At 51.5% G+C, this 27,718-nt stretch overlaps 1 protein-coding gene across 3 annotated transcripts; it reads right to left on the bottom strand.

Annotated features, from left to right (window-relative positions):
- CCDC136 (coiled-coil domain containing 136) lies at positions 1 to 27,490 on the bottom strand. Of its 3 annotated transcripts, XM_047849748.1 has the most exons (18): positions 27,406 to 27,490; positions 26,509 to 26,616; positions 24,433 to 24,681; positions 24,281 to 24,355; positions 19,788 to 20,111; positions 16,852 to 16,963; positions 16,119 to 16,287; positions 15,736 to 15,876; positions 15,235 to 15,393; positions 14,800 to 14,970; positions 14,012 to 14,197; positions 12,179 to 12,373; positions 11,461 to 11,688; positions 9,510 to 10,013; positions 8,951 to 9,172; positions 7,603 to 7,881; positions 6,596 to 6,895; positions 1 to 321 (listed from the first exon to the last, which is right to left on the bottom strand). In XM_047849748.1, exons 1-18 carry the CDS (start codon positions 27,479 to 27,481, stop codon positions 211 to 213), a joined length of 3,609 nt encoding a protein of 1,202 aa, XP_047705704.1. In that variant the 5' UTR covers positions 27,482 to 27,490; the 3' UTR covers positions 1 to 210. The 3 variants fall into 3 exon arrangements, with proteins under 3 accessions (XP_047705704.1, XP_047705705.1, XP_047705706.1); XM_047849749.1 differs by lacking the exons at positions 24,281 to 24,355; positions 24,433 to 24,681; positions 26,509 to 26,616; positions 27,406 to 27,490 and adding an exon at positions 21,062 to 21,205; XM_047849750.1 differs by lacking the exons at positions 6,596 to 6,895; positions 7,603 to 7,881; positions 8,951 to 9,172; ... (1 more) ...; positions 11,461 to 11,688; positions 12,179 to 12,373.
- Between the last annotated feature and the right edge of the window lie 228 nt (positions 27,491 to 27,718).

Below are 27,718 nucleotides of genomic sequence, written 5' to 3'. Positions count from 1 at the left end.
TAATTAGGTTGATATTTAATTACACGGAACCCAGGTTCTTATACAAGGCAGGAGATGGCAGCCAGCAGCTCCCCATGACCTTTCCAGCCTGGGTGACTGAGGCTGAGGAGATGGGGACACACGGGACACACGGGTGGGGTGGGGACTCTGGCACAGTGTGAGGGCAGCGGCCGCTGGGGATCTGCCCCCGACGCTGGCCCAGGTCTGCCATCACTCCGTGAGGCAGAACTCTGACTCCTGCGGTCGCATGTTGGGTAACACATACAGAGCCACAGCCGCGATAGCCAAGAACACGATAGGCTTCCACATCCCAAACATGTTCTGTGGGGACCAAAGACAAATGGTGAGTGCCCAGCCTTCTGAACCCTTCCCTAAGCCAGAGGTTTCCCTGCCTACTGGCGCTGGAGAGACATCAGGAACCTCCTGGTCCGGGTCTCTCTCACTTCCTGGGTGACTGCTGAAGACAGTGCAGTCCTAGTTCCGGCAGCACTAGGTATCTGGAACAACGCTATGCGTATCACCCGAGGTGACTCCGTGTATTCAGGCCCCACGGAATGAAGAGAATACCCGTTCGTGTGTGTAGAAGCCAGCTCAGGAGCCAGACTTCAAAGAGCATCCAGATGGTTGCGATGAGAAAGGATCAAGAAAAAAGACAAGGAAAAGAGGGTAAACGGGGCCCTCTGGGGAAAGCGGAAGTGCCTCACTGGCTTCATGCAGGAGAAATGAACTCGGTCAAAATGGTAAGACTGAGGGGGAATGAAGGGCGCACCGCGGAGTGCAGGCAAATATGAGGTTCAGAGGCAGCCCAGACCTTTTGTGGAGAATGCTGCTGGTTTGAGAAAACTCAAGGAAGCCAGTCACTGGCCCTGGGCGGCAAATGCCAGGGTCCTGAAAACATCCCCGGTCACCAGCGTGTTGACTGACTTCCTGAGCATGTGCCGGTGCACTGAGGCTTCCAGACTCCACTGACCATAGCAAATCCTGCTGGTTCGTGGGACAGCAAAGAAGCATCATTTAGGGAACATGAAATCCTGGACAAGAAAATACATACTTAGGGAAATAGTTTCTATTTTTGTTACTTTTTCTTACTGCATTACTTGAAAGACAGAATTTGGGTTTTGAGTCATAGCTATGGTGTAATAACAGGATGATTTTCGGCAAGAACAGAGGATAGCCCACTGATCCTAAGAAAGCATTTGCTTAGAGAATAATGGATCTAAGAAGAGGATTTTAAGTCAACTATAAAGAGCAAGATCTCTCACATTTGTAGAAATAGTTACCAAAAAGAACAGAACAAATGAAATGGAAAGCGAAACAATGCTGGAAGCAGATACAGGGAGTAATTTATGTAAGAAAATAACTGGAGGGGCGCCTGGGTGGCTCAGTTGGTTGAGCATCCAACTTCGGCTCAGGTCATGATCTCACAGCTCATGGGTTCGAGCCCCGCGTTGGGTTCTGTGCTGACAGGTCAGAGCCTAGAGCCTGCTTCAGATTCTGTGTCTCCTTCTCTCTCTGCCCTCCCTTGCTTGCTCTCTCTCTCTCTCTCTCAAAAACAAATAAACATTAAAAAAAATTAAAACAAAAAAAAAAAGAACTGGAAAGGAAGCTAGGAAAAATATGTACATGCTCAGATGCTTATATACTAATATATACTGCTAAAAATGTCAGGCGAGGGGTGCCCGGGGGGCTCAGTCAGTTAAGTGTCTGACTTCAGCTCAGGTCATGATCTCACAGCCCCACATCGGGCTCTCTGCTGTCAGCACAGAGCCTGATTCAGATGCTCTGTCCCTCTTTCTCTCTGCCCCTGCCCCACTTGCATGCTCTTTCTCTCAAAAATAAATAAAAACATTAAATACATATATATGTCAGTCTGATGTTCTTGAAGGAGGACATTTATGGAGCTGGACCCATAAATGTGAACTGGTACCCTTTATACCAGTCAGAGGCAAGTTCCAGACTGGCTGAGTGGAGGGCTGGTAAGTCACGTCAGGCTTTCCTTTCAGCCCGGGTTACTAAGTTGACAGATCAAAGAAATGGTTTTGGACTTTATTGAGACATCTGACAGATTTTCCATGATCTTGGGGAGAACAGGAGGAAATAAAAGTAGGATGCTTGCACAGTTTGCTGTGTGACCATTTGTTAAGTGACCAAGGAGCTAGATAAAAGAGAGCCTGGAAAAGACAACACTCCGGAGGCTCGGCCCTCACTTTAATGTGTGCGAACATATGGAGGTGGGCTGGTCACCCCTGAGGAGGGTGTAGAGCTGGCAGGGAAATGGGTAATTTGAAACCACAGGGTCAAGATTAAAAAAAGAAAAAACAGGGGCACCTGGGTGGCTGAGTTGGTTAAACATCCGACTCTTGATTTGGGCTCAGGTCATGATCTCAACGTCGTGAGATCGAGTTCTGAGCTGGGCATAGAGCCTGCTTAAGATTCTCTCTCTCCCTCTCCCTCTCCCTCTGCCTCTTTCCTGCTCGTGCATGTGCTCACATGTTCTCTCTCTCTCTCTCTCTCTCTCTCTCAAAACCAACCAAACAAACAAACAAAAAACTTCACAGATTACATCAATGGACTATACCTAATAGGGATGAATAAAAAGTTCTGCCTCAGATCCAAAAAACCAACTGCAGGTAGAGGATGGGGGGAGGATGCTTAGCACATGCAACATGCAAAGGAGCTCTGTAAACAATACATGCAGGAAGTTAACAAGGTTTGATTCTAGTTGTCAAGAGGGCTAATGCGATTGGAAGCTGTGTGAAGACAAGCGTGGGGTCTTCCTAATTACATGGAAGCAACCAAGGAAAACTGCTCAAAATGAGGAGAGATGGTTAAGGGGGAAGCAGGACTGGAATTTTATCTGTTGCTAATATCAGTCTTTAGAATCCACCTCACAGCTCGGTGGCTGTATTACTCGGCCTCTCTATGCCTTAGTTGTATTACATATAAAATAGTAAAAGCTGCCTCATTGGGTTGTTGCAAAGATTAAATGAGTTAATATACATAAGGTAATTAGAACAGTGCCTGGCACAGAGCATGTATTATGTTAAGTGTATTTCTTTTTAAATTATCTCTGTGGTGTTTTATCAGTTATGAAACACTTTCATAAACATGAACTCAGGTGATTTTCACATTAGGAAGGCAGAGATTTTACTGTCCTTTGCTTTTATTTGAAGAAATTAACATTCTGATTATGCATTTTGCCTACTGGGACTGAGCGGTACGAGGCAGGGACAGACTTGGCCAGGTTCTCTGACCACCTGTCGGCCACGTTCCTACAGTACTACACTCAGCTCCTGGACGGGGAGCTGCAGAGCGAGGCACAGCCAGGCTCCCCAGAGCACCCTGACCCTGGACTTCCTTCCTCTCACTCTGCTGGGGCCTGGCTGAGGTGGAGAAAGGTTACGGCTGAGTGCTTTGGGTCTCCTCCCCTAGGGACTGAGAAATCTGGATGTGGACAGAGGGAGAACAGGTACAGGGAGAGACCCTGTCACTAAAGGAGTTAATAACTGGAGTGCCTTAAAGACGAGGAAGGAGAAAGGAAAAAGAGGGAAAAATCTGAGGGGAAAAGGAAGGAGGAAAGTGCTACCAACATAAGCTTCAGCTGCCACCCTAACCTGTGCATTAAGCCAGCTCCACTCCATTTGCAGGGGTGAGAAGGGAAGGGGAGGTGTGGTGGAGGTGGGGGGGAGCAGGAGAAAGGAGCCAGAACAGACCAGGAGAGAACTGATGGGTTCTGAAGATAGGTGGAACCCTAGGGCTCTACCTTGGGCCCCAAGACCACAGTCTGCCTCCTAAATTTGGTATCCTGTTGACAGACCAGATTACATGGACCGCAGCCAAGTGGAAGGCGCCCAGAATATGTCAGCCTTGGTGCCCTGAGAATCCTCGCACCTCATTCTTTTCACCAGTACCACTTTCTCTCCAAAAAGCCTGGCTTGGGAAGCCAATTACAATAGAATCTGGCCCCCAAAATGGATAAAGAGAGAACTATAAAACATTTCCTGGCGTTCTTGTTCTGATTTTTCTGAAGACCAGAAGTCCCAAAGCAGAGAACTTCTCAGTAGAAAGCACATAATATGGCGGGGGGTTCTGTGCTACTTTCACCATGTTTGAAGGACAAACTGAGGCTGCCCTCCTCCAAATGCCCCTGAGAGGGGGTTTAGGATTAGGGTTGGGGTTGGTCACAGCTCTCCAGAACTCCTCTCTCACTCAATGGGGGAGGCAGCGATTCCTTACTTTGCCGTCCTGGGTGGCGACAGCAGTCGAGAGCTTGGCTCTGGGGCTAAACAAAGACAAAGAGCACCCAGGCCAGCCTTGCGGACAGACATCAGCTCATCAGAAGTGGTCAGGCATTTCTCAAAGTGGCAACAGTGCTGGGATCATCCAGAGTTTTCCCAGCCAGAAAACAGAAACTCAAGCCATGTCAGCGATATGCATTCCCACTCGCTGTGTGTCAGGAAGACGTGCTCAGGGATGCTACGGGCTTTGCAGTAGCCCAAGGAGAAGCCAGGGCGAAAACTCAGCCCTGAGTAATCTGTTGTCAGAGGACTAAAGCAAGAAGCAAGCAAGCGAGAGAAAAAGGAAAGAGGAGAGGCCAGGGCAACCTGCACCCCCCCTCTACCCCTCAGGAGGAGAGGACTCGATACCAGTACCTGCGTTAGGACGACGTCTCGGCCCACCAGCACCAGAGCAAAGCCGATATGACCACCAGGCCTACGAGAGGCAAGGAGAAGATGGGGGGCTCGGGGGCAGGGGATGGCTGCGACATATCAAATGAGAAGGAAGCACGAGGAGAGGCCAGGAGATGAGGGGTGGTATAAAAAGACATAAACATATGAATCCAATGGATAATGAGGATGAGAAAACAAAGGGAAAAGAGAAAGAGATCAAGAGGTTAAACAGGTAGCGAGGGCAGCCGCATCTCCTCTCTGCGCCCGGGCCTGGTTCTTCCCACTGGCGGCCTGCGGAAGATGCAAACCTGAACGGGTTAAGCAGCTGCTTAGGTCTGAATCAGGTGGTGGGTCGTTTCCTGGCTTGTCATACCCCTCTCGCATCTTGTCAAGCAGGGGTTATCTGCACTAGACCTTTCTTGCAGGTCAGTAACTCTGGAAAAGTGAAGCTCCGAGGGTAAAGCTGGGCTCTCCAGATGAGGAGGATGCACACTTCCAGGTCATTCAGGGAAGAGCCAGTCTCCTGCCAGGCCACCTGTCCCTTTGTGAGGCCACATGTTCTGGCTGCTCTCCACCGAGTCTCGGTGTTCTGGGCTCTGATCCCTGTGACCCCCTAGGAGTCTAATGCCGTTGTTGTGAGACAAAATGCACTAAACCAGGCTAACAGTGGAGAAGTGCTAGTTCTTTGACTGCAACAATCTTCCAGAGAGAAAGTGAATTTGCAGGTAGTATCACACATGCCATCAGATCTGCCTGCAAAAGATGCAGGACCTATGAGGCAAAGGGACACCTCCATATGTAGCCAACGAGGAATGTGCTCGACTTCAAAGCACAAGAATCCGTTTTGACATTTAGAGATGTGGCACCCAAGACAAGGAAATCTAGGAGGTTCTGACCCATCGTGTGGTGGAATACGATGAATTCAAAGAAACAGAACACTGGGGAAGAGGATGCGGCTGCTCCTACTTTTTACATCCTAAGTAATGGTTCTCTGACACAAGGTCAACAGAGAGCTGCACGCTGGGTTGTGAGCCAGTGCTGACAACTGCTGAGCTACCAGAAAATTCCAGGTAGCCTTAGAGCTGACTGGGATGTCCCACCACAAGAGACTTATTTTCTTCCCCTGTGTTCAGAGAGATGGAAAGAGCCTGTAGTGCAAACCAAGGACTTATTCAGGAAGTACTCACTCTTCAAGGAATCAGAGCCCCCAGTTAACCTCAACCAGGGCAGGAATTCAGCTGGTACATTCCTGTACAGATGTACCAGTAGTTAAAACACAGAAACACTTTTGTACAATTGGTAAATCACCCAGGAAACTCCCATCCCAACTTCTCAAGATCTAGCAACTAATTTGGTTAGGGCTCTGGCTGCCCTTCCTCAGACTGGTCAACGCCCCTGCCGTACGGACTGAAATATTCTACTTCTGACCACCCCCAGCTCCCCACCTCATGCCCCTGTGATATACGGAGCCCGCAAGCCAACACCAGCCTCCCCACATCCCTAACAGCAACAACAGAGGTCAACCTCATAGGGCACCCTGGGGAAGCAGGACAGAGCGACTTGCCCAGGCTGACAAACAGCCTTTAGATCTCACACCATCCGCGTTCTCAGCGCAGCGCTAGAGGAAGGGTGAAGAACCCTCCTGATGTAAGGAACAAGCGCTACCACATAGATGAAAGGTCAGACTGCAGTGAGCCCACCCTGGTTTCCAAAAAAGGGATCTTTGAGACCCAGGTCCACAGCAGATCGGTCTAAGCCTGCCATCTCCCACGGAGAGACCGTCTCCGCCACTCCCGGCTCATCTCCACTGTCCCTGAGCGCCACGCCTCAGGGCTTGCCGGCTTCTCCTCCTGCGGGAGTCCATCCTCGGGCACCTGAGCCCGACAGCCCACTTCCCACCTGATCCAGTCTTGGACTGCGGTTACCTTTTTGTTTTCAGAAAGCTTGAGGGGGCTGTTTTCCTCTGAAGCTTCAGGGCAAGCGTCGTCACTCTCATCTTTGTTGTCTTCTTCCGTGCCCCCCTGCTCTTGGGACTCTTCATAAGCCCCCTCTTTATCTTCCGTGGACTTCACCTCGGCAGGGTCTGATGCCTGAGAAGCTACTTCCTCCCAGGACTCCTGCTTCGTTTCCTCTTTGGTTTCCTTCTTTCCCTCCTCCATTTCCTCTTTTGTTAGATCATATAAATCCATGTGGTTGGCCTTGTAGTAGAGCACCACCTCCAGACTCTGCAGGGTGGAGGCAGGGCAGGATGGGGGCTGCGGTTACCTGTGAAGATGACTCCCTTCACGACAAAGCTGGACTATCTCAAGAGCACCCTGCTTCCCAGCATGTCACGGTGCGTGAGCAGCCCCACGTTCTGGTACCAGGTCTCTCCCTGCGCATAGTGTGGAGGGCAGTCATGCCCAGCCTCGGGCCCCACACAGCCGTCTGGCCACCGGCCACCGGCCACCTCAGACAGCTACCACAGCTACATTCTTGAGCTCTGTCCCTCAACTGCTACTTCCTACCCCCGCAGGGCAACTGTGACTCCTATTTTACCCAATCCTCTCTCTCACTTATTTCCAACTGCTCTGAATAAATTCCTCTCTCTTCATCCATTTGGTTCCTCTCTTGGGCACATAACCCAGGAAGAAAAGGGGCCCCAGAAGATTGGGCTGAGCTCGCTGGAGCAGTCGTCCAACCCAGGGGCGATGGGCCTTGGGGGCTGTGCCTCCAGGTCGAAGTGGTCTGTATTCCACTCCCCTTAAAAAATTTCACCGGAAAAGGGTGAAAGACCCAACTGCTACCAAGAGGGAACTACTCTTAACACGTCAGAGAGACCAGCAGCTTCTCTACAAATGCCTCACCTGGTCGGAACGGTGGTGCAGATGATTTTTCTTCCCAAGGTCTCCCCTGCCTTTCTGCTTATCTGGGCACTAGGGTTATCACTCACCTTCTCGTCCTCACAGTTGTACTCAGAGCCGTCCAGGCTTGGTTTGGTCACCTTTTTATTTTTAACCCCGTTGGCATTTTTGTTCATATTCTTATTGCCGTTTTTCCCCTTGGTTTCTGTGGCGACAGAGGACCTCTCCTTGAGCTGGCGCAGCTCCTCCTGGCAGCACTGCAGCTGTCCCTCCAGCTGCTCCTGCACGGCCAGAAGCCGCCCCTGCTCGTCCATGCTGGCCTGATACTGCAGCTGCAGCTCCCGCAGCTTGGCCTGCAGCTCTTTGATCTGTTGGTGGTGGAGCGCCAGTCACCCCCAGCACCACCCCCTCGGCCAGCCTGTCATCTTCACAGGTAACCTCGGCCCCCATCCTGCCGAGACATTCCCCTGCTGAGGCCCTCGGGGAAGTAGGCGAGAGAGGGAACATCAACCTGCGGAAGGCGAGCCTCTAAAGCGGTTCCGCAAATAGTTTCTCTCTAACCTGAGGCCCCTGCTGATTTACCTCTAACATCTTCAAAAAAGGAGGATTTAAATTATGTTTTTACTGTGACCTCTCCGGGGAATAGCTAGAGGGCTACCCCTTCTGAACCCCACGACTTTATTACAGACACCTGCTTCACCCAAGCAAGTTCTCGAATAGGTACAACTGCCTAAGACACCGTGTTCTTGTCCACTCCAGAGAGTGTACCTGGGCTCCAGTGCCTCGCCCTGGAAACAGAGGCACATTCCAATCCTGCTCCCTAACCTCTGGTTTCGTCTTTCCCGACTTCTGGCATCACAGGCTCCTTGGTAGGTAGCGATACTAAGCAACCTAGGCCCACATGCTGATTGCTCTCTAGACTCTCCCACGCATATACAGTGAGCCCCGCTGGACTGTGGACTGCTCTAGGGCAGAAATGATGCCTTCTGTCCCATTCCTCATGGATGCAGGGCACCTTTCTTGGCATTATAAGAGATCCAAGAGGAGGCAAGGCTCTGCCCTTGAGGTGCTCACAGTCTAGTTGAAGACACAGGACCAATACACCCAAAAATAACTCAAGGTGAAAAAAAATACAACTCTATAGAAGTGCTCTGGGACACGGCAAAGGAGAAGAGTGGCAAAAGGAAAAAGAGAAAAGTTATTCTGAGAGTCCTGGTGAGTAAATCTCAGGACAGTGAGCACCTGAGGAATGTCCGCCAGTGACGCAGCAGACTGCCCAGCCTCCTGGGATTCAGTCCCTGCTCCGTTCCTGGGAGCGAGAGCAAGCAGTGAGCTCCTGGCCCTCTTTCCTCAGCCTCTCCAAAATGGCCAGGACCTAGGACCTCCTCTGGCTCTAGGGGCTCCTAGAAGAAACCTTGCCTCCCAGACAGCCGTTACCTCGTTCCTGTCATTTGAGGAGGCAACAGGCTTCTCGCGGCTTTCCAGGCACTCCTTGAATTCCTTTTCACAGGCATCCAGCTCTTCCTTCAGCTCCTTCTGCCGTTCCAGCAGCTTTTTCATTCGCTCCTGCAGCTGGTCGTGTTCCTCCTGGCTGAGCTGGTACATGGCCTGCACTCCCTGCAGCTTGATCAACACCTTGGCCACCATGTCCTCACAGCGCTGCGGAGGGTGGGGGAGTAACGTCTGCACCCTGAGAAGCACCTGCCCTCCGCCCGCTCTCTTTGCTAGGCCTTTTCGTGGGTACAGAATAATGGCCACAAGGATCTGAAACTGCCCTGGGGCGAATTCTGTACTTCTTCCCACGAAGCAGCAGCACTGTGATGGCAGCATCTCCATATCAGACACATGGAGCGCCTCATTCACTTCCAGTGAGTTACCCAGCTCACCTCCGACCCCGCTGCCCACCTCACTTCTTGCACCTTTCCCTGATGGACTTCTCTCTGAATAGCACAAGAGCCTTCTGTCCCTGTGAGACCTCTCATCTGGCTACTTTTACCTCTACATCTTCAGGCTCAGCAGGTTCATCCTCAATGCTGCTGACGTAACTCTTGTAACAGGTGTCAGAGCTACTGCTGCTACCGTAACTCTTCTTATAGGTGACGCTGCTGCTGCTGCTGCTGTAATTCCTATCACAGGTCTTGTGGGTACTGGTGCTGCTGTCGTAGCTCTTGAGAAAGCTCTCATCACTGGCCTGGGTGCTACCGTAACTCTTGTGATAGCTCTCGCTGTCATCAACGCTGCTACCGTAGCTCTTACGATCGTACTCGGTGCTGGCGGCCATGCCGCCGTAGGTCTTCTGGTAGGACTCAAGGCTCCTGTTTACGGAAGGGGACTGGACTTGGAGCAGCTGCATCTCTTCCAGGCAGAGCTGCAAGTCGGCCTGCAGCCTCTTCCGCTCCTCGAGGAGCCTGCCCTGCTCCTGCTGCAGTAGCTCCTGCTCGGTCTGAGTGCTCTCGTACAGCCCCTGCAGAGCCTGTATCTGGGCGATGATCATCTTGGACTGCCAGGAGTGGGCGGGGGGAGACATTGTCATTACTCCAGACACTGCCACGCTTCTAGCTGCGCCCCTCCTGGGGCAGACATCTGACAGCACACTTCAGAGGCCTGCGCACCCACACTCCAGTCACCACAGCCTAGGTCTTCAACAGCCCCCAGCTACTGGCATGTGTCGGTTTCTTGCTCACTGGGGGGAAATCCCCCCAGGGCGGCTACTCTGTGATTTCTGGGCTCCTGTTTCTGCTGGTTTCTAAACTCTGGTTTAGAAACTCTCCTGGCAGCAGGGCTGAGTGGGTAGCAGGAACACTCTGGCTCCCTACCCTCCCCTCTTCTCAGTCAGGATACACCCATTATCCTGATCTTGGGGCTCAGTCCCCTCCCCTGCCCCCAAGTCTAAAATCAGCCCTGGCCTTGAATTGAGCCTACAAAGAATTCCTCCCTCAGCAGATGGGGACCTGGAATTAAGGTCTCACTACAAGGCCCTGTACCTCCTGCCCCAGTTCTGAATCTGGCCTCTGGGCATGTTTCCCAGGCCCTCTGGGCCTGGCTTCTTGGCTGCTGATGCCCAGGATGAGATGTGATCAGTTAAGGAAATATTTTATACCTGGTTCCTGGTCTCTGTGTTACCCAGGCTGAAATCTGATGCCCCTTGAATCTGACCAAATCTCAGCTTGGACTTCTGCAATTCCCTTGTTCTCCCTATCGAGGCTAATATTTGAATGAACAGATCTAGCCTAGACTGAAACTGTCCCCCTGCTCTTCCTTGCCCACCCTAAGACCTCAGACCAAATGCATCCCATAATCCTGAACAGACTTATGTGGAACTCTCCACCAGCATGACCTCAGAGGCGTGACCCCTTCCTGGTGCTTGAGATGCATGGATTCTTTGGTCCAACCCCCCTCGACGTGGCTCTTATTGCTACCAAAGTTTTCGTGAAGACAGTGTGGTCAGTAGCAAGAATGCCACATGTTAGGAATTCTTCCCTTGGGCATGAACGGCCCCAGATCTGTCTCATGCAGAATACCAACATAGGTTTTTGGTCACTGAAAAGTGGCACTGGTCAATTATCAGCCGGCTTATAACAAAAGGATGACATGCTTAGAGTCAGTCTCAAAGAATCCAGACAAATACTAAGCTGATATTATAAATCTGGAAAATGGTATGTTGGAGGGGCCGCATCAAATTATCAGACGCTTAGATTCCCAGGTCACCTGGTTCTCAGTGTTGACAGCGCTTCGATTAGGCACGTATCTGATTGAGGTCCTCAGGCCGTAGCTAACGCCACATCTTAATGAGCCCATGGGTGGTCATGGCTGAAGAAGGACAGAGCCTCAGTCTCATTCTTACTTCTGGCCAGACAGGCCTTCCTAACTCTGACCCTTCCACGGAACCCTCTTCCCTACCATGCTATCGTCCCCAGAACTGTCCCCCTGCCTCTTGTTCTGGTTACCTTGTTAGGACCACACTTGGAGGACTTAGACAATTTGGAATCATCGGGATTCTTGAAGACTTCCTGGAAACGAGCCTCTTTGAAAAGATGTAGCTCTTCGTGCAGGTCTGACTGTTCTCTGAGCACACATTCTTGATTCTGTACCAGTTTTTTCTGCTCTTCCTGCATGCCTTGGTAGAGCAGTTGTAGTTCACACAGGTCTTGTAACTTTGTAAGCAGCTCCTGACTCTGTGAGGTGGAGTGGGAAGGAAGCGGGCAGGAACTGTGGGGGCCACATGGGAAGACCCATGCCTCCTTCCTGCTGGGGACCCCTCCCTTGGGAGTCTCTGAGTGGTCTCTTAACGGCCATCTGGGACGGGGTCAGGGTGGGGGAGTGGCTTTTCTATGGAGACCTGCTGGCTGACTAGTCACGATCTCACAAGTCTGCAGGTATTCTGCAGTTTACAGAGCGCACTCGGAGTAAGTTTTCTCCAGATGGACTAAAACCCTAAATAGAAAGCTGGACAGGTTTCAGGGCACAACGCATATTTTAAGCTTTAAAACCCTAATCGGCTAGAGTGAACTTTCTGGCTCGAAGAGATCGGTGACCAAGTGAGGAGTGGCTGATTCAGAAAAGGTTCAGTCCCCACCCTGTTCTTTTTCCCAAGTACAGTCGCACCTGGGAAGCTTCTCAAAGCAGCCTCTCCATAGTCAGCAGCCGTCCCCTGGCTGGGGTTACCTTACGGAAGAGACCAGCTCTGGGGAACGGGAGCGGGAGCCTGTGCAGCTCTTCTTGCAGCCGGCCCTGCTCCTCCTGCATCCTCCTCTGATCCTCCAGGAGCTCGCACTGCTCCATCTGCAGCTGCCCCAACTCCTTCTGGCTGGCCTTGTACTGTTCCTGCAATTCTGTCAGTCTGGATAGCACTGTGTCACACTGTGGGCGGGGCGGGTGCGGACGGTGGTTACTCGGACGTATTTCTCGGCACTGTGCCTAGCAGAGCCCTTCCGTGCTCTCCTGCCTCTTGTGGCTCGCCAGGGGCTCCCTCCCCATGCGGTCCCCTTGGACTGACCGTCCCAAGCCACGTGGCACCCATACGGGTTTAGACACCGAACGGGAAGCCCCAGCGGGCCGCTCAGAAGCGTTTGGCTGTGCTGTAAATTCTGTCTCCCGGTCCCCGAGAGTCCTGTGAGGGGAGGGTTATCGCCGTCCCTCCCTTCGCATTTCCCCACCTTCCTTTCCTTTGGCCCTTCCCTTCGGTGCACACTGTTCTCCCGCCCTGCTGGGAGTTCTAGTTCCCGTCACTGTCACTATCCCCGGTTGGTTTTATACCTAATTATACTTCTTACCAATAAAAACTTCACCCTATCTGTCCCCATTCTGTTTTCATAATCAGCTTTTTAAGTCTTTAGCAAAATACGAGCGACTGCTAAATTTGGGTTGAGAAGACTAAATTATCCCACGATTCCAAAAACCCAAACCTTCTAATACCACACTCATCTCATTGCTGTGTCAGGACCAGAGGAAAAGCTGCCTCTGTGTCGGCGTGCTCCTCCCTCCCCACAGTCTCTTCTACTAGGAGAGGAGGGGATGAGCAAGTCGTGGACAAGCTGGGCCTCTAGACTGAGTAGCAATGGAAGAAGGAAATGTGAGCCTGGGCGCAGAAAGGCAGGCAGACCGTTGGAGTGGCCCACATAGCCTCCCCATTCTGTGTCTTCTGAGGCCTTTCTCTGGGGACACGGCCTGCTGCTGGCAGAGGAAAGAGCCACCGAGTCATCGGGCACAAGGTGACCTGCTCCACCAGCTTTGGAGAATCTTGTGCCTTTTCTCCATCACATTTTAACACCTTCCATTTCCTATCAGGGATCAGGGGCTGAAAGTGCTCAACACAGGGTAACTGAGAATGACCCGCATTTTACACACTATGGAAAAAGAAAAAAATGAGTAAAGAAGGCCTTATTTATCACTACCATGATTTATTACTAAAGGAGGTGAGAAAAGAGCAGTATTCTGTTCAATTTAAAGAGAGTAAAACTCAAGCTTAAAGAACTTCACTATTCTGAAGTCACAGCATAAACCCTGGGAGAACCTAGGTCCCTCTAATACCCAATCAGCACTCGGGGCACAAGACCGTGTCGTCTGACAAGAACATCTGCCATCTGCCTGAGAAAACTGGACCTTCCCTTTCTAGGTCCGGTGATAAAAGTTGTGTGTAGGGGCTTTTGTGTATGCTCTTCGCCACGAATGGTAAGATAATATATCACTACAGTTTGAAGAACAAGGTATAAATGTCTACACACATGGAATCAAGTGCAAAACCTTCAGGTGTTCAGACCGGATCCAGCTATACTGCTCCTACTAAGCTGTGGCTTGGACTCAAAGTCAAGATCAAGGCAAACCGTTTAAAAGTTACCAGCACGAGACTCTGCCTCTGTTTCCTGCCTTGCATGCTCAGCTGTGACTGGACCGGGAGCTCAGCAAGCCCCTTGGTTGGATGACTTCACTTCTGCTCTTACACCTCCTTTTCTCCAGAGGAAGTACCCAGGAGAGCTCACCTCTCTTAATCACAATTACCTTATTAGCACATTTCCCCTTGTCCTCTGGGATGGGCTTGGTGGTCTTGAGCTCCTTCAGCTCCTGCTGGCAGAGCAGGAGGTCCTGCTCGAGCTGATCATACATGTGCTTCTGCCGCTCCAGCTCCTCCTTGCTGGACTGGTACAGCCGCTTCATCTCCTGAAGCTGGGTGTGCATCTCTGCGTTCTGGGGTAGGGGAGGCAGGCCCCGCCATCATCCCAGAAGCCCCTGCAGCTGCACTCTCTCCTCTCAGACAGGGACGAAGGGATCCTACCCGGTCCCTTCCAGTCCCAATTTCATCCCAATGGGTGCTACCCAAGATGGACCAGACCCTAATGGGCTCCACACACAGACCTTCTAGGGCTTCCTTTTGGGGGAGGTGGGGAAAGAAAGAGGGCTTCCTTTTTATAGGCTGATTTTCTGATTTAAAAACAAAGGAAGCTGGGGCACCTGGCTGGCTTAGTCGGTTAAACGTCCGACCCTTGATTTAGGCTCAGGTCATGAGCTCACAGGTCTCTCATCTTTCCTTCTCTCTCTGCCCCTCCCCCAGTTGCACTCTCTCTCTCTCTCAAAATAAATAAACTTTAAAAGAAAAAAAAAAAGGAAGCTGAAAGCACCATGACCTTCTGAGATTACCTTTCTACTAAACACCTCTTCCCACCCCCCCGCCACAACCCCGCCAATGGCTGTACCACAGAACTCCTACCATGCCCCCTCCTCCTCGGTAGTATCGCTCTCACAGAAGACTCCACCTGGCTACATTCTCCCTCACCTGGAGTTTCTTTTACCTTCTCACTGCTCTCCTGGAAGGAGGCCACGACGTCCTTGAGGCGCTGCACCTCCGCCTCATGGTACCGCAGGTCCCCGCACAGTTGTCGCTGTACGTCCAGCAGCTTATCCTTCTCGCACGTGATGTGCTGGTACTGGAGCTGCAGCTTCTGTAGCCGGCACATTAACTCCTGCCGGGGAGGGGGCTTTGGGCAGCACCTCTGGGATCCTCAACCTGCTCGTTCTGCCAGAGTCCCTCTAGGCACGGACGGTCTAAGCCCCGACTTGTCCCCGCCCCCTGCTGTCCTCTCATCTAGCGCAGTACTCGAGGGCGGCCGCAGGGTCACCGGGCGCTGCCCAGGTGGCAGCGGCACTTACCGTGACTCTCTGCTCTGGTCCACCTGCCCCAAAACCTCTTAGCACCTAAGTCGCCCCTCACCTCCTTTTGTTGTTACCTTCTCACTCGGGCTTTCTACGGCTGTGGATTTCATGACTTTGAGCTGCCGGAGCTCAGTCTGAAGCTGTAGCTGTGCCTTCAAGAGCTCGTTCTGCTCGTCCTGGCTCGCATCATACTTTTGCTGAAGGGCACAGAGTCTGGTCTTCAGCTCCTCGTTCTGTGGTGGGAGGATGTGGGTAGCACAGTTACTCTCAAGAAACAGCAGACCCCTCTACAGACCAGTTTGGTTCCTTTCCAGACGCAGACACCTTGACGAGCTCCCACGGGTCTATGGTTTGGTTTCTTCTCTGAGGCAGACACTCAGCAATGACTGCCATTTCTGTAATGCGATGCCAATGCTACGTGACTTCTCCAACCGGTCTCCAGCAGACCGTACCCTTGATCGCAGGGCAAGAGGCAGCAGAGCACAGCCGTGCTCTGCGTTCATCCTTCCCTGATGCAGCAACTCCACGTAGGCCCTTCTGCCCTCCCCAAATGCCCTTCCCCCAGCCGTGTTTACCTGGGCGGCATTGTGGGAAGTCTGAAACCGAAGCACCTCATTCTGTGCACACTTGAGCTCCCTCTGCAGCCGCTTCTGCTCCTCCTCACTGGTCCGGCGATGATGCTGTAGTTCTTGCAACTCACAACACAATTCCTTACACTGGGCAGGACATGGAACGGAAGGGCTGATTGAGTATAGGTTCCACAGGCACTTTAAGAAGAGGCTTAGAAGAATACGGTATTCTTTTCACTGAAATATTTACATCAGGCAAGCCAGCGAGATGCCAGAGCGCCACCGCCTGCCATAGCACATGCCTCCTTTGTCAGCCCTATGCCTAAGGAGAGGTCTCTGCCACAGGCCAGGAGAGGGTAAAAGAGGCAGGAAGGCGCCTGTCCCCCTACCTTGTTCTGCATGTCATGCATCTGCTCTTCAGCTCCCAGAAGCTGTTGTCGCAACAACTGGGTTTCAGGGTCAGGTTCTAGAAAATCCATTTCTGAAGTCTGAGACTCTGCTGACATCGTATTCTTTACCATTTGGGACTCCAGCCACTTTTCTGTTGCTCTTCGTGTCCTGTAATCCAGAACCCCAGAGCCATGTTTGGGAAAGTGTTCTGTCTGGCATCGCCTGCCGGGTGTGCTCGGTCCTGATGTCTTTATTTTAGGCAAAAGATGGTAAGAGCCTTCTCTTGTGATTTATCTCCCAAATGAACGTGCTGAGCAGGTGAAGAAAAAGTCCTAGCACCTCAATCAAGGCATGTTTGGCTCTGGGAGACCTAAGAGTTCTAGTCCAGTTGGGCTCAAGGCCGGGCCCCGTGTCAGGCCAGCTCCAATCTGGAGGCCCTACACCATTAGACGCAGACCACAAAGGAATCATTTCTGATCTACTCCAGGGAGAGCAAACCAGACCCCAATTCCCAGAATGAAAGAAAACTCAATTTTAGGACTTGAGTGCTGAGATAGTTGGATCCCCATGCCTGCTTCTAGGCAGCATCCATACCCTTTGGACACCATGGAAAGGACCAGCTCTCTAGGAGCAGAGGGACATTCATTAGCCTGGCATCTGCCTTCACCGACTCTATGCAGGCAAAAGCCCAAAGCAGGGTCCTACAGAGCCCCAGCAGCCTGCTGGCTGTACCTCTCACTCTCCAGATCAGCGAGCTGCCCCGTGAGGCTGCTGTTGCTCTCCTGCAGGGCCCGGTACTCCTCGTTCAGGAAGCGGTAGCGTTCCCGCAGTTGCTGCAACTCTTCTGCAGAAGACAAATGGAGAGATGTGAGATCCTAGGGAGAAAGCGCAGATGATCAGCCCCCAATTTTCCTGCCTCGAAATCTGACAGCCTCTCTTTTTCTAAAGACAGAAGAGACACCACATGCAGCGGCTTAGAAGACAGGGCCCTAAAAATTCCACATTGCTTTGTGCCTTTGTCCTCTTGCAGGTAGCTGCCCTTCTTTGCACCTTCCCAGATCTGCCCTGTGTGTCCATCTTCAAAACCCCAACCAAGGTAGTCTGACATTTCAGGAGCTCATGAAGGTTTTAATTGAGTTTCTGGATCACTGGATTTCAAGTTTCCATCAAACTGTTTATGATTGCCTTCCTATTACTCTTTTCGTACAAAAGCTGAGGGACGTGAACTGCCAGATGTCACACTGCCAGTCCTGGCCTTTCAGAGACAGCCCAGGCATCTTGAACATTCTTTTACTTACTTCACCACCACACTAAATACACTCGACTGCATGCAATCAAGAATTCTTTCTAATGATCTTTTATCTGCTGACAGAAGAGCCCATCCCAACCAGACCCACATATCTTCCTCAATCATCAGCAGAGATCTGGTTGAAATGTCGCAGAACATGTCCCTAAGTACCAGGAACCAATACTTTCTAAAGTTACAATTATACAAACACCTCTGTTTTGTTTTTTCGTGATTTAAGAATTATTTCTCTTATGGGGTGCCTAGGTGGCTTAGTTGGTTGAGTATCCAGCTTTTGGTTTTGGCCCAGGTTATGATCTCATGGTTCGTGAGTTCGAGCCCTGCATCGGGCTCCGCACCGACAGTGTGAAGCCTGCTTGGGATTCTCTCTCTGACCCTCCCATGCTTGCTCTCTCTCTTTCTCTCAAAATAAACTTAAAAAAAAAATTTCTTTCGGGGGTACGCCTGGGTGGCTCAGTCGGTTAAGCGTCTGACTTAGGCTCAGGTCATGATCTCATGGTTTGTGAGTTCAAGTCCTGCATTGGGCTCTGTGCTGACAGCTCAACGCTTGGAGCCTGCTTTGGATTTTGTGTCTCCCTCTCTCTCTGCTCCTCCCCCACTCACGCTCGGACTCTCTTTCTCTCTCTCTCAAAAAAAGACATTAAAAAAAAGTTAAATTTTTTTAATTCAAAAAATTAAAAAAAAAAAAAAAAGAATTACTTCTCTTAGAATACCAACTCCCCTGATATTTAAAGAATATTAACTTGCTCTATTAGAACACAGGCCTATCTTACCTATGTAAGATTCAACACCTTGAAATTCACTTCTAATGTCCCCTCTTTGTTCCAATCAAAACTCCTTAGAATACTGCAGATTACCACAGAAGGAAGGAAACTAATCTTTAATACAAGGCAACCACGTGCTAGGCATTAGACTTGATGGTTTCAGCCTCAGATTCAGTTACTGTATAAGTACTTCAACATACAAGGCATTTCATTTAATCCCAAAAATAGCACTATAAGGTTTTCTTTCTCTTTTTTTAAAGTTTTTTTTTGAGAGTGTGCACGTGCGCATGAAAACACACACACACACACACACACACACACACACACACACGTGCGTATGTGGGGGAGGGGCAGCGAGAGGGAGAGAGAGAATCCCAGGCAGGCTCTACACTGTGCAGAGCCCAATGCGGGGCTTGAACTCACAAACTGAGACCACGACCTCAGTTGAAGTTGGACGCCTAGCCAACTGAGCCGCCCAGGCACCCCTAAATAAACTTTTAATTTTACAATACCTTTAGATTTACAGAAAAATTGCAAAGATAGTGCGAAATTCCCTGGGAGAGTTCTCACCTCATTTCCCCTAACGTTAACATCTTACCACAGTACATGTGTCACAACTAAGGCATCAACAGATTTCTCTCCATTTGTTCTAAGGTCCTTTCCCTGTGCCAGGATCCCCTATGGCTGTAAAGTTTTATTACCCAACATTTTTATAGACACAGAAACTAGGGTTCAGAGAGGTAATAACCAAGCCAAGTTCATCCCGCTAATTAGCAGAACTGAGATTCTGAATTCAGCTCTGTTTAACTTTGACCCAAGCTTTCCCACTGTGCTGGCCGCCCTCTCCTGGCACCACCAGTCCAAAGGCTCTTCTGAGAAGCTTGTTACAGCTGGGAAAATTTGCAGTTCTTTGATTCCTTGCTGATTGCCTCTGCTTGACCTGGCCTAATACAGGGCCTCCCATTATACCCAGATCATAAATCTAGCCTCAGAATAAAGGCAAACTCTCTGATGTCATGAATCCTAGCAACTAGCTGGGAGACTCATTGTCTGAAAGCAGAGCTCTAAGCTTTTTAGTACCTCATGTATTACTGGAAATAACCTCTTTTCCTCTCCAGCTGTCTTGTGCTCTGATTTGTTGTCCCCTAAAGCTTCTACATTGGACAGGGCTAAAGGAGCCTAAAATTAGCAACCTAGGACCTGGGAGCAGGACTGGAGGCCCCCCATAAAGCAGTCCAGGCAATCACCATGATGCCAGAGCAGCAAGAAGTTTCCCAAGATGACAGGCCCCTCATCCTCCCATCCTGGAACTGGAAGCTTTCTCAGAAAGGGCCTTCCCACAGTCAAATAAACAAACGTCCAATGTCTCTCTGAAGAAGAATTCTCAGGGTACATCTCCATAGTGCTATTTCTTATACCACCACTGACTGGTTGTGTGACATCCAGTCACAATTTAAGTCTCCCTTAAATTCAACCTGGAGGTTTTTTCTAGAGGTTCCCAATTCACGATCTAAGACTACCTCCCACCATCTTCTTGCATATAACTCTCTCTGCTTGACTTTACTGACAGACCAGGAAGAGGGTTTGGCCTCTCATACCTTGCATCTCAGAGAAATCTGAGACACTTAAACTATTGGATGGTTCAGAGCTCTTCATTTCCATTTCTGCACGGAGGGAGGTGATCTCCATTTCATACTCTCCCCGAATGCGCTCCATGTCATCGAGTTCATTCTGCATCCGACAGAGATCCTCCTGCAGGGATGCTATGTCACTCTCGTGTTCAGTCGCGGAATCCTCTGCTGCTTGCCGCAGATTCCGGATCTCAGCCTGGGCTATGTGCAACTCCTGTTCTATTTCCTTAAGTTCACTTTCTTTCTCACGCTCTAACAGGGAAATCTCCTCTCGTAGAGACCGCAGCTCACCTGCAAAGTCCAAAGGTTGGGACGGTCAAGACGAGAAGTAAACTCATCTATCATGTTCCAGAGGCAGAAAGTTAAAGGCAGACTTATTTATTATCTGGAAACTACTTTCAACCTACTCTCTAGCACATTAGAGAAGTATAGCTTCATCTGATATAGAATAAAGGGAATACCTAAGAAGAGTGAATGTAGTAAGTAAGGTGCAGTAGAAAGGGAGATTTTGAGGCCTGGCACCAAAGCAACACCTTAAGCTACCGCAAACAAAAAGTATTAGGTGCGTCTACATTGAAGACCAAAACTAACTGACAGTATTTTACTGATGCACCTCGTCTTTCCAAAAATTCCGTCTAAAAAAATGTACACAGACTATTCTCATCTATTCAGTCTGGAACCTTAGACATTACAGAGCCTCCGAGCTCGCATGAACTGCCTGTGGGAAGTACTGGCCCCCAAATAATGTACAGAGTTCACAGCTGAAATTAAAATGCAGGCTCAACACATGATAACCAAATATGGCTATGACCTTCACTTCCCACTACATCCTTGATGTTAGGGTTCAAATTTCCCTTAGGTTCCCCTCTGGGGTCTGGTCCTAAAACAAACAAACAAACAAACAAACAAACCAAACAAACAAACAAACAAACACCGCTTTCTCAGATTCACTGGAGAATGGAGAAAGGTCTCCCTCAGCCATGAAAGCTCGCAATTTGGAGCATAAAGGGACAGGGCCTGTCCACCGTGGAGGGCCAGGGTTTGCAGGCCCGAGGGGGAGGAGCTTATCCAAAAGCTGGGCGGGGCGGACCCTGGCTGGGAGTTGGAAGGGCCAAACCCGATTTCCGATTTCTGGAGAGGTAGTGCCCGTAGTGCCCGTTGCCAGGGGGCGTGGGACCTTCGGGGCGAAGCCGAGAGCCTGGGAGCCGGGCTGCGGGGCAAAAGAGTGGGTTCCTACTCACTGGTTATGGCCTCCATCTTGTCGGCTCCCCCGCAAGAGGTCTCTCTGGGGGGCCTCCCGCCGCCGGCCGGTCCCGGCCCCCGCGGGGCTGTGGCGGCCGGAACGGCCTCTCGATACCAGCTACCTCTGAGGCCGCGCGCGCCCCCTCTTGGCGGAAACGGGCAGCGCGCGTGCGCAAGGACGGCCTTTATTTCCTGCCGCGGGGGGGGGGGGGGGGGGGGGCCGCGGGGAGTTGAGCGTCTTCTTCAGACCCGCAGCCCCTAGCTTGCTGGCGCGTGATCCATTGCCCAGTTGGCAACACCCTAATGAGTGAGGAGTCGCAACAGAACTCGTTTCCCCAAGTAGTTGCCTACCTGCATCTCTACTGACTTCCCTATTTGCAAGGAAGTAGGTCCCTTCTCCAAGCAAAGGCCTTTTTCTGCTCTACTGGATCGTTTCCTTCATGATGCAAACATAATCTAGTGTAGTGGGTCCTATCTCAAACAAACAAACCAGACTCTCCCTTGACTTTATTTCCTCTTCCCTTATTTCTTTGCTTCCCTTCAGAGCATGACCACTGTAACTATCCACACTCTCTGTCTCTACTTCACCTCCCCTTGCCTCTTTAATCCCAATCCAATCAGGCTCAGTCCTCACTGAAATATCTCAGAGCCCTCCATCTTGCCAAATCCAATGGCCACCTTATTTGATTTAGCAACTTTTGACACAGTTAATTATTATCTCTTTGAAGCACTTTCTGCTCTTGGTGTCCAGGACATGAAATGCTTCTGTAGTTCCTCCTACCTCAGTCATTTTTGTTCATATCTCCTCTACTGGACCTTTAAATACTGGACTATCCCTGGGACTGGGCCTTTTCCTCTTCTTTCTATATCTCTCCATATGATGTCATAGTGATGTCTCAGGGACTCAAATGCCATATATATGCTAATGACTCCCAAATTTATATCTCCAGCCTTGATTTCCCTCCTGGTTCTAGATTCATATATCCAAGTGCCTTCTTAACATATTTATTTAGATATCAATAGCCATTTCAAACTCAACACACAAAAACATGTCTTAAATGTTTCCCCTAGCCCTCAAACTTGTTCTTTGCCAAGTCTTCCCCACCCCAATAAATGATAGCACTGTCCAACCAGTTACTTAAGGCAAAGTCATCTTTTGTGTCTCTCCGATTCCCAACCCCATCCCCATGCCCTACCCCATTCAATTCATCAGAAGTCCTGAGGGCTCCACCTTCAATATAAGACTCTGCCATGTCTTTTTACTATACAGTACTTAGAATGAAAGCCAAACCTCTCAGATGGACTCCAAGGCCCTTTGTAATCTGGCCTCAGCCTGCCTCTCAGAACTGTCTCTTACCAGGGTCCTGCACATGCAGTCTGCTTCAGCCATAGTGACTTTTGTTCTGTCCTTCAAACACATGAAGCTCATTCCTACCCTTGAGCTTTTGCAGTTGCTATTCCTTCTGCCTGGTATGCTCTTCCCTCAGATCTTTCTCATTATTTGGGTCATAGCTCAAATGTCATCTTCTCAAAGAGGCCTTTTCTAACTGCCCTATCAAAAATCAATCCCCCAGGGTGCCTGGGTACCTCAGTCGGTTGAGTGCCCTACTCTTGATTTTCACTCAGGTCATGATCCCTGGGTCGTGTGATTGAGCCCCTCGTCGGGCTCCACATTGATCAGGTAGCTTAAGATTCTCTCTCTCTCTCCCTCTGCCCCTCTCGCCTGCTTGCATTCTCTCTTTCTTTCTCTCTCAAATAAAAAATAATAAAGTAAAATAGAATAAATTCCCAACTCACCCCATCTCTCTATATCATATTGTTTTTAACTTTTTTTTTTGGTTTGTGTTTATTTTGAGAGAGAGAGAGAGAGAGAGAGAGAGAGAGCGCAATCGGAGGAAGGGCAGAGAGATGGAGAGAGAGAATCCCAAGCAGGCTCTGTGCCACCAGCATGGAGCCCGATGGGGGGCTCGAACCGAGGCAAACCATGAGATCATGACCTGAGCAGAAATCAAGAGAGTTGGACACAACTGACTGAGCGACCCAGCTGCCCCTCTATATCATATTGTTATATTATCTTCCTAGCGTCTATTGCTACCTGAACTTATTTATTTTCTGCTTCTCCCCCATTAGAATGCACTCTTCATTAGGGCAGGGATCTGGTCTGTCTTGTCCATAGCTTGCCCTCCAAGTATATAGGCACTCAATAAATGAGTGATAAACAGATAAAATAGCCTCATTTACTGATAAGGAACTGAGTCTCAGAAAGATAAATGTGATTTGCCAGAGATCCCAAAGCTTGTTACATGGCAGAACTGGACCCAAGAATCTAGGTTTTCTGAGACCAACGTTCACATGCTTTTCCCCGTGCAACACATCTCCTGCCATTTCTCTCCTTTACCTTCTCCCCATTCATTGTCCACTTCCTTGCATCTACCTTGGCTTGTACCTTTCCCTTCTCTTTTCCTCCCCTTCCTCCACCTTTGCTTGCTGCTCTTCAGGCCTGCTTTCCGGCCTTCCTTTTTTCTCCGTTTATATTTTTCTTTTGGTTTGATTTCAGTTCTCCCTGGAGAGTCCCTGCTGTTTTCTAGGGCAGCTCCCCTAAACCTTCTGGAAGCCCACAGAAGTAACAAAAGCTCCTTCTTTATTTGGTGGTGCAGTGGAATGTGGGACACCTGCCTTGCTGCTTCCCAGAGACAAAGCGATGTGGGCGTTAGAAGAAAGGGATTTAGGGCCCCAAGCTCTGGTCCTGGGAAGCAAGAGAAACCTTCTCATCTGCTTCCCTTAAAAGATGCAGCGTCCCTTCCAGTCACTTCTCATTGGCTCACCGCGCTTCCCATGGTGTCCCTGGAGGGACAGGGAAATGCAGTCTGGTTTGGAATTCAGCCCTGATTACCTACCCCCAGACCTGGAGAGCAAAGAAAAAGGGATACAGGTGTGATGGGAGGAGTCTGGAGGAGAGAAAAGGGAGAGTGTTAGCCAGAGAGAGAAGATGTGAAGTGGGAGGGCAAGAAAGGGCAGAGAAGGGCAGAAGAGCCAGGCAGAGATGCAAAGAACATCAATTAGGTAAAGAAAAGAATGGAGAGAGAGGAGGAAAAGGTGAGCATAGTAAGGGGAAATGAGGAAGAAGTACTGAATTAGTTTATATTTGTCTGCTAATGCTTCAGCCAACCGCTCAGGTGGATGGCCGCCTCCCCTCCAGTCCAAGTGCTGGGAATTACCTTGGAGCTGCTGGATCTGCTTGGTGAACACCTCTGCCTGCTGGGCACTGGCCAGCCGTTCATCCTCCAGGAGCCCTGCAGGGAGAGGGGGAGCAGACATGATCCTGGGATCCAGCGAGCCCAGGCCCTCTGGCCCCATCCCGGACACTCACCCTGCAGCTCCAAGGAGTCATCCTCGTGCTGCCCTGCCAGTTCCCGGGTCTCCTCCAGCTCTGCCACCAGCTGTAGCACCTGAGCCCTCAGCTCCTCCAGCTCCGTCTCTGTGAGGCTCAGTCCCCGGTGCTTGCTGGCAGACAAGGAGCCCACACTGCCACCTTTCTGCGCCTGCTCTTCCTCTTCTTCCACCCCTTCTTCCTCCTCTTCCTCTTCCTCCTCATAGAGAGCTGGGAGCAACACTTCCCCTAGGAGAGAAACCCATCCCACCAGGGGGTCAGAGTCAGCTTCCTTTCCAGAGTCTTTTGAAGGCTCTCAAGCTCATTGTCCCAGGGCAGCGATGGTATCATAGTGCCACCTGCTGTCCCCCAAGGAGCTCCTGGGCTCGACCTGCACTCAGGTGCAAGGGTCAAATTTGGAGGTAGCTCATCTCCCTCCCAGGCCCTTTCGGGACCAATATCGTACCAGGTGGCCTCCTATTACTGTCTTTGGGCAAACTGAGCAGCTGGGTGCTGGCAGCCATGTGAGCTTGTACAAGGACACCTGCTTCTTCCAGACCTGGTGGTCTCTGTGGGACAAGTACTCAAGAACGGATTCAGGGCGCCTGGGTGGCTCAGGGGGTTAAGCATCCAGCCCTTGGTTTTGGCTCAGGTCATGATCTCACAACTCGTGAGTTCGAGCTCCGCACTGGGCTCTGTGCTGACAGCACGGAACCTGCTTAGGATTCTCTGCCTCCCTCTCTCTCTGCCCCTCCTCCCCACCCTCCCCCACCCCCGCCGCCTCTCAAAAATAAATAAATAAACATTTTAAAAAAGAAGAAGAAAAGATTCAGACCCTGGGTGTGTCTTTAGGCCACATGGGGCAAGAGTTACAGTTTGGGGGGTTTGTCCGGTTAAAAAAGTATCCAGGTGGCTTGGGAGAAATTAGCCTTTCCATAGTAAGAAAGTGTTGCTCTCAGTAGGCAGAGAAAGAAAACATCTGGATGAAATGATTCTAAATGTTTTGCTGGACAAACCCCGGGGCCCCTTCAAACGTATTCTATCATAAAGCCTTTTTGAAAGTTTCCGCAAGGTCCACCTTCCTTATCTCTGCTGAGTGTCAGGAGGCCTCCCCCCTCCCCAGGTGCTGTAAGTGCCCTCCTCCCCTGCTGACCATAGGGCAGTTTTCAGGGGAAGTCTGAGGTTGGACTTGTGTGGAAAAGAAAGCCTGCCATTTTAATGAGCCAAGAAACTGGGGTGTACTGGTCCACAGCCTCTGGTTGGCGAGTACCCCCTCTTTTGCTGCAATGCAGTTCCTTGAAATAGCAAAATTTTGTCTGGATTCTGGTTATTTGCTTTGTTTTAAAATTCTGAATCCCTGGCCTTACTTACAACAGCAGCCTAAGGTTCACCTGGAACCCCTTGCATCATCTGTCACCTTTAGGGGAGCAGGGTTGCCCACACAGTGTGCGTAGGGGCCTGGGGACACTTCACAGGAAGTCCTGGAAAATGGAACAGCATCCTTCCAGGGGCCTGGAACTGCCAAGTCACATGGGTGCAGTGGTGATATGTGAGTGTTGGGAGGTTGGCCTTCTCACCTGCCCCCTTCCAGGCAATTCTTTCAGGCGGTAAGGGATGCTAGAGAACCAAAGCCACAGGCTGACATTCAAAGTGAGTGGTGATGGCACCAGAAAGACAATGCTGACTTCACAGGCTCACTTCCTTGCTTTTCAAAAATAGGAGACAGCTTGGGATCTGGGTCGGGTGGCAGTGAGAACAAACCCCCTGCTGAAAGGCTACTTCAAAGCTGCCCAACGAGGCCTCTTTCTCTGTCTGGCAGCTTCCCCATCCCCCACGCCCGGGAGGAAACAACCTGGTTAGCCGGTGATTAGGGCCCCAAAGGGAATGCACCCAGAGCCTCCCCTCAAAGCCTGATCCCAGGAGGGGTCAAACTCAGCCCTGAAGGGTAGAGGGGGCTCAGGTGAGCAGGAGGAAGGGCTCTGTCCTGGCTCAGAGTTCTGGGGGCCAGATGGGGGAAGGAGGAGGGAAGGGAAATTGGCTGAGGCGAGAGAAAGAACGCTTTTTGGGAAAACTCACCCTCCATAGCTTGCATCCCCCGCCGCTCCAGGGACCCCCAGCGTTGGCCTTTCTTCCTCTCACAACCCTCAGACACCTCATAGGAGCCTAAAGTGGTCACTGTGGGTCCTGTAAGCAGGGAGAGAGGAGGTACTGTGGGAATGTGGGGGGGGGGGGCTGGGACTGGGGTGCAGGGCAGAGAGATGGGGACGTGCCTTCCAGCCCTCTGGAGCCCTGGAGTTCTTAATCCCGGTGGAAGTGTTTGGCTCACTTGGCCTAGGCTGCGACTCCCCTCCCTCAGCCACCCCTCGAGCTGGGCCTTCGGGGACCCCGCCCTGCGCTGCCCAACCCCCCCAGCACCCCCTTTCCAGGCTCCTCTCCCTGCACAGACAGAAAGGGTGTGTGCCTCTTTAGCCAAGAGGGGACAGGGAGGAGACCGACAAGGATGGAAGAGAGGGCAGGAACCTGGGAAAAAGAGGCTGAAATGGTGAGGTGGTGCGGGGAAGGGGAGGGAGGGGCTGCGGGGTGGGGGGTGGGGGCGTGTGGCAAGGGGATCTGGGCCGGAGCCGCTCCCCTCCCCTCCATTCTCTCAGTGGACCTCGTCCACCCCACCCTCGCCCTGCGCTCAGACGCCTTTGGGGCGGAGTGGGTGCAGGGTCTGGGGCCCCCAGGGCTGGGCAGCTGGGGTGGAGAGGGTTCAGGGCGAGGGACGACCAGGGAGGATGAGGCCGGTGTGGGGAAGACCCGCCCGGAAAGATGGAGATCGGGCCCGGGTGGGGGGCAGGATGGAGGGAGGAAGACAGGAGGGAAAGGTGGGAGCAGCGGAGGGAGGGGGGGAGGACGAGGGGGTCTGGAGGGAGGAGAGATGGAGAAGAGGAAGGAGTGGCGGTGGAGAGGTGAGGGAGGGGCGGCTCTGACCTGGGCCGGGGCAGCTCCAGCCCGCGGCGCCCGCGGCGCCCGCGGCGCCCGCACCGGCCCCGGCGCCCGCCTCCATGGCCGCTCGCGCCGCCGCCGCTCGCGCCGCCGCCGCCCGGAGCAGACGCCGCAGCCGTGAGGCCGGGCGCCCGGAGCCGGTGCGCAGGGGGAGGGAGGGAGGGCCGAGGGGGCGGGGCCTGGCCCGGCCACCTGACACCGCCCCCGCCCGGAAGCCCTCCCCCCACCCCGCTCCCAGACCTGGTGGAGGCGAGCGAGCGAGCGAGCGAGCGAGCGCGGCGAGGGCAAGGGAGCGCGT

The sequence above is a fragment of the Prionailurus viverrinus genome, chromosome A2 (assembly GCF_022837055.1).
Source record: "Prionailurus viverrinus isolate Anna chromosome A2, UM_Priviv_1.0, whole genome shotgun sequence".
NCBI lineage: Eukaryota > Metazoa > Chordata > Mammalia > Carnivora > Felidae > Prionailurus > Prionailurus viverrinus.
The sequence above is the reverse complement of the archived record's forward strand: the minus strand, read 5'-3'. Positions and strand labels throughout refer to the sequence as shown.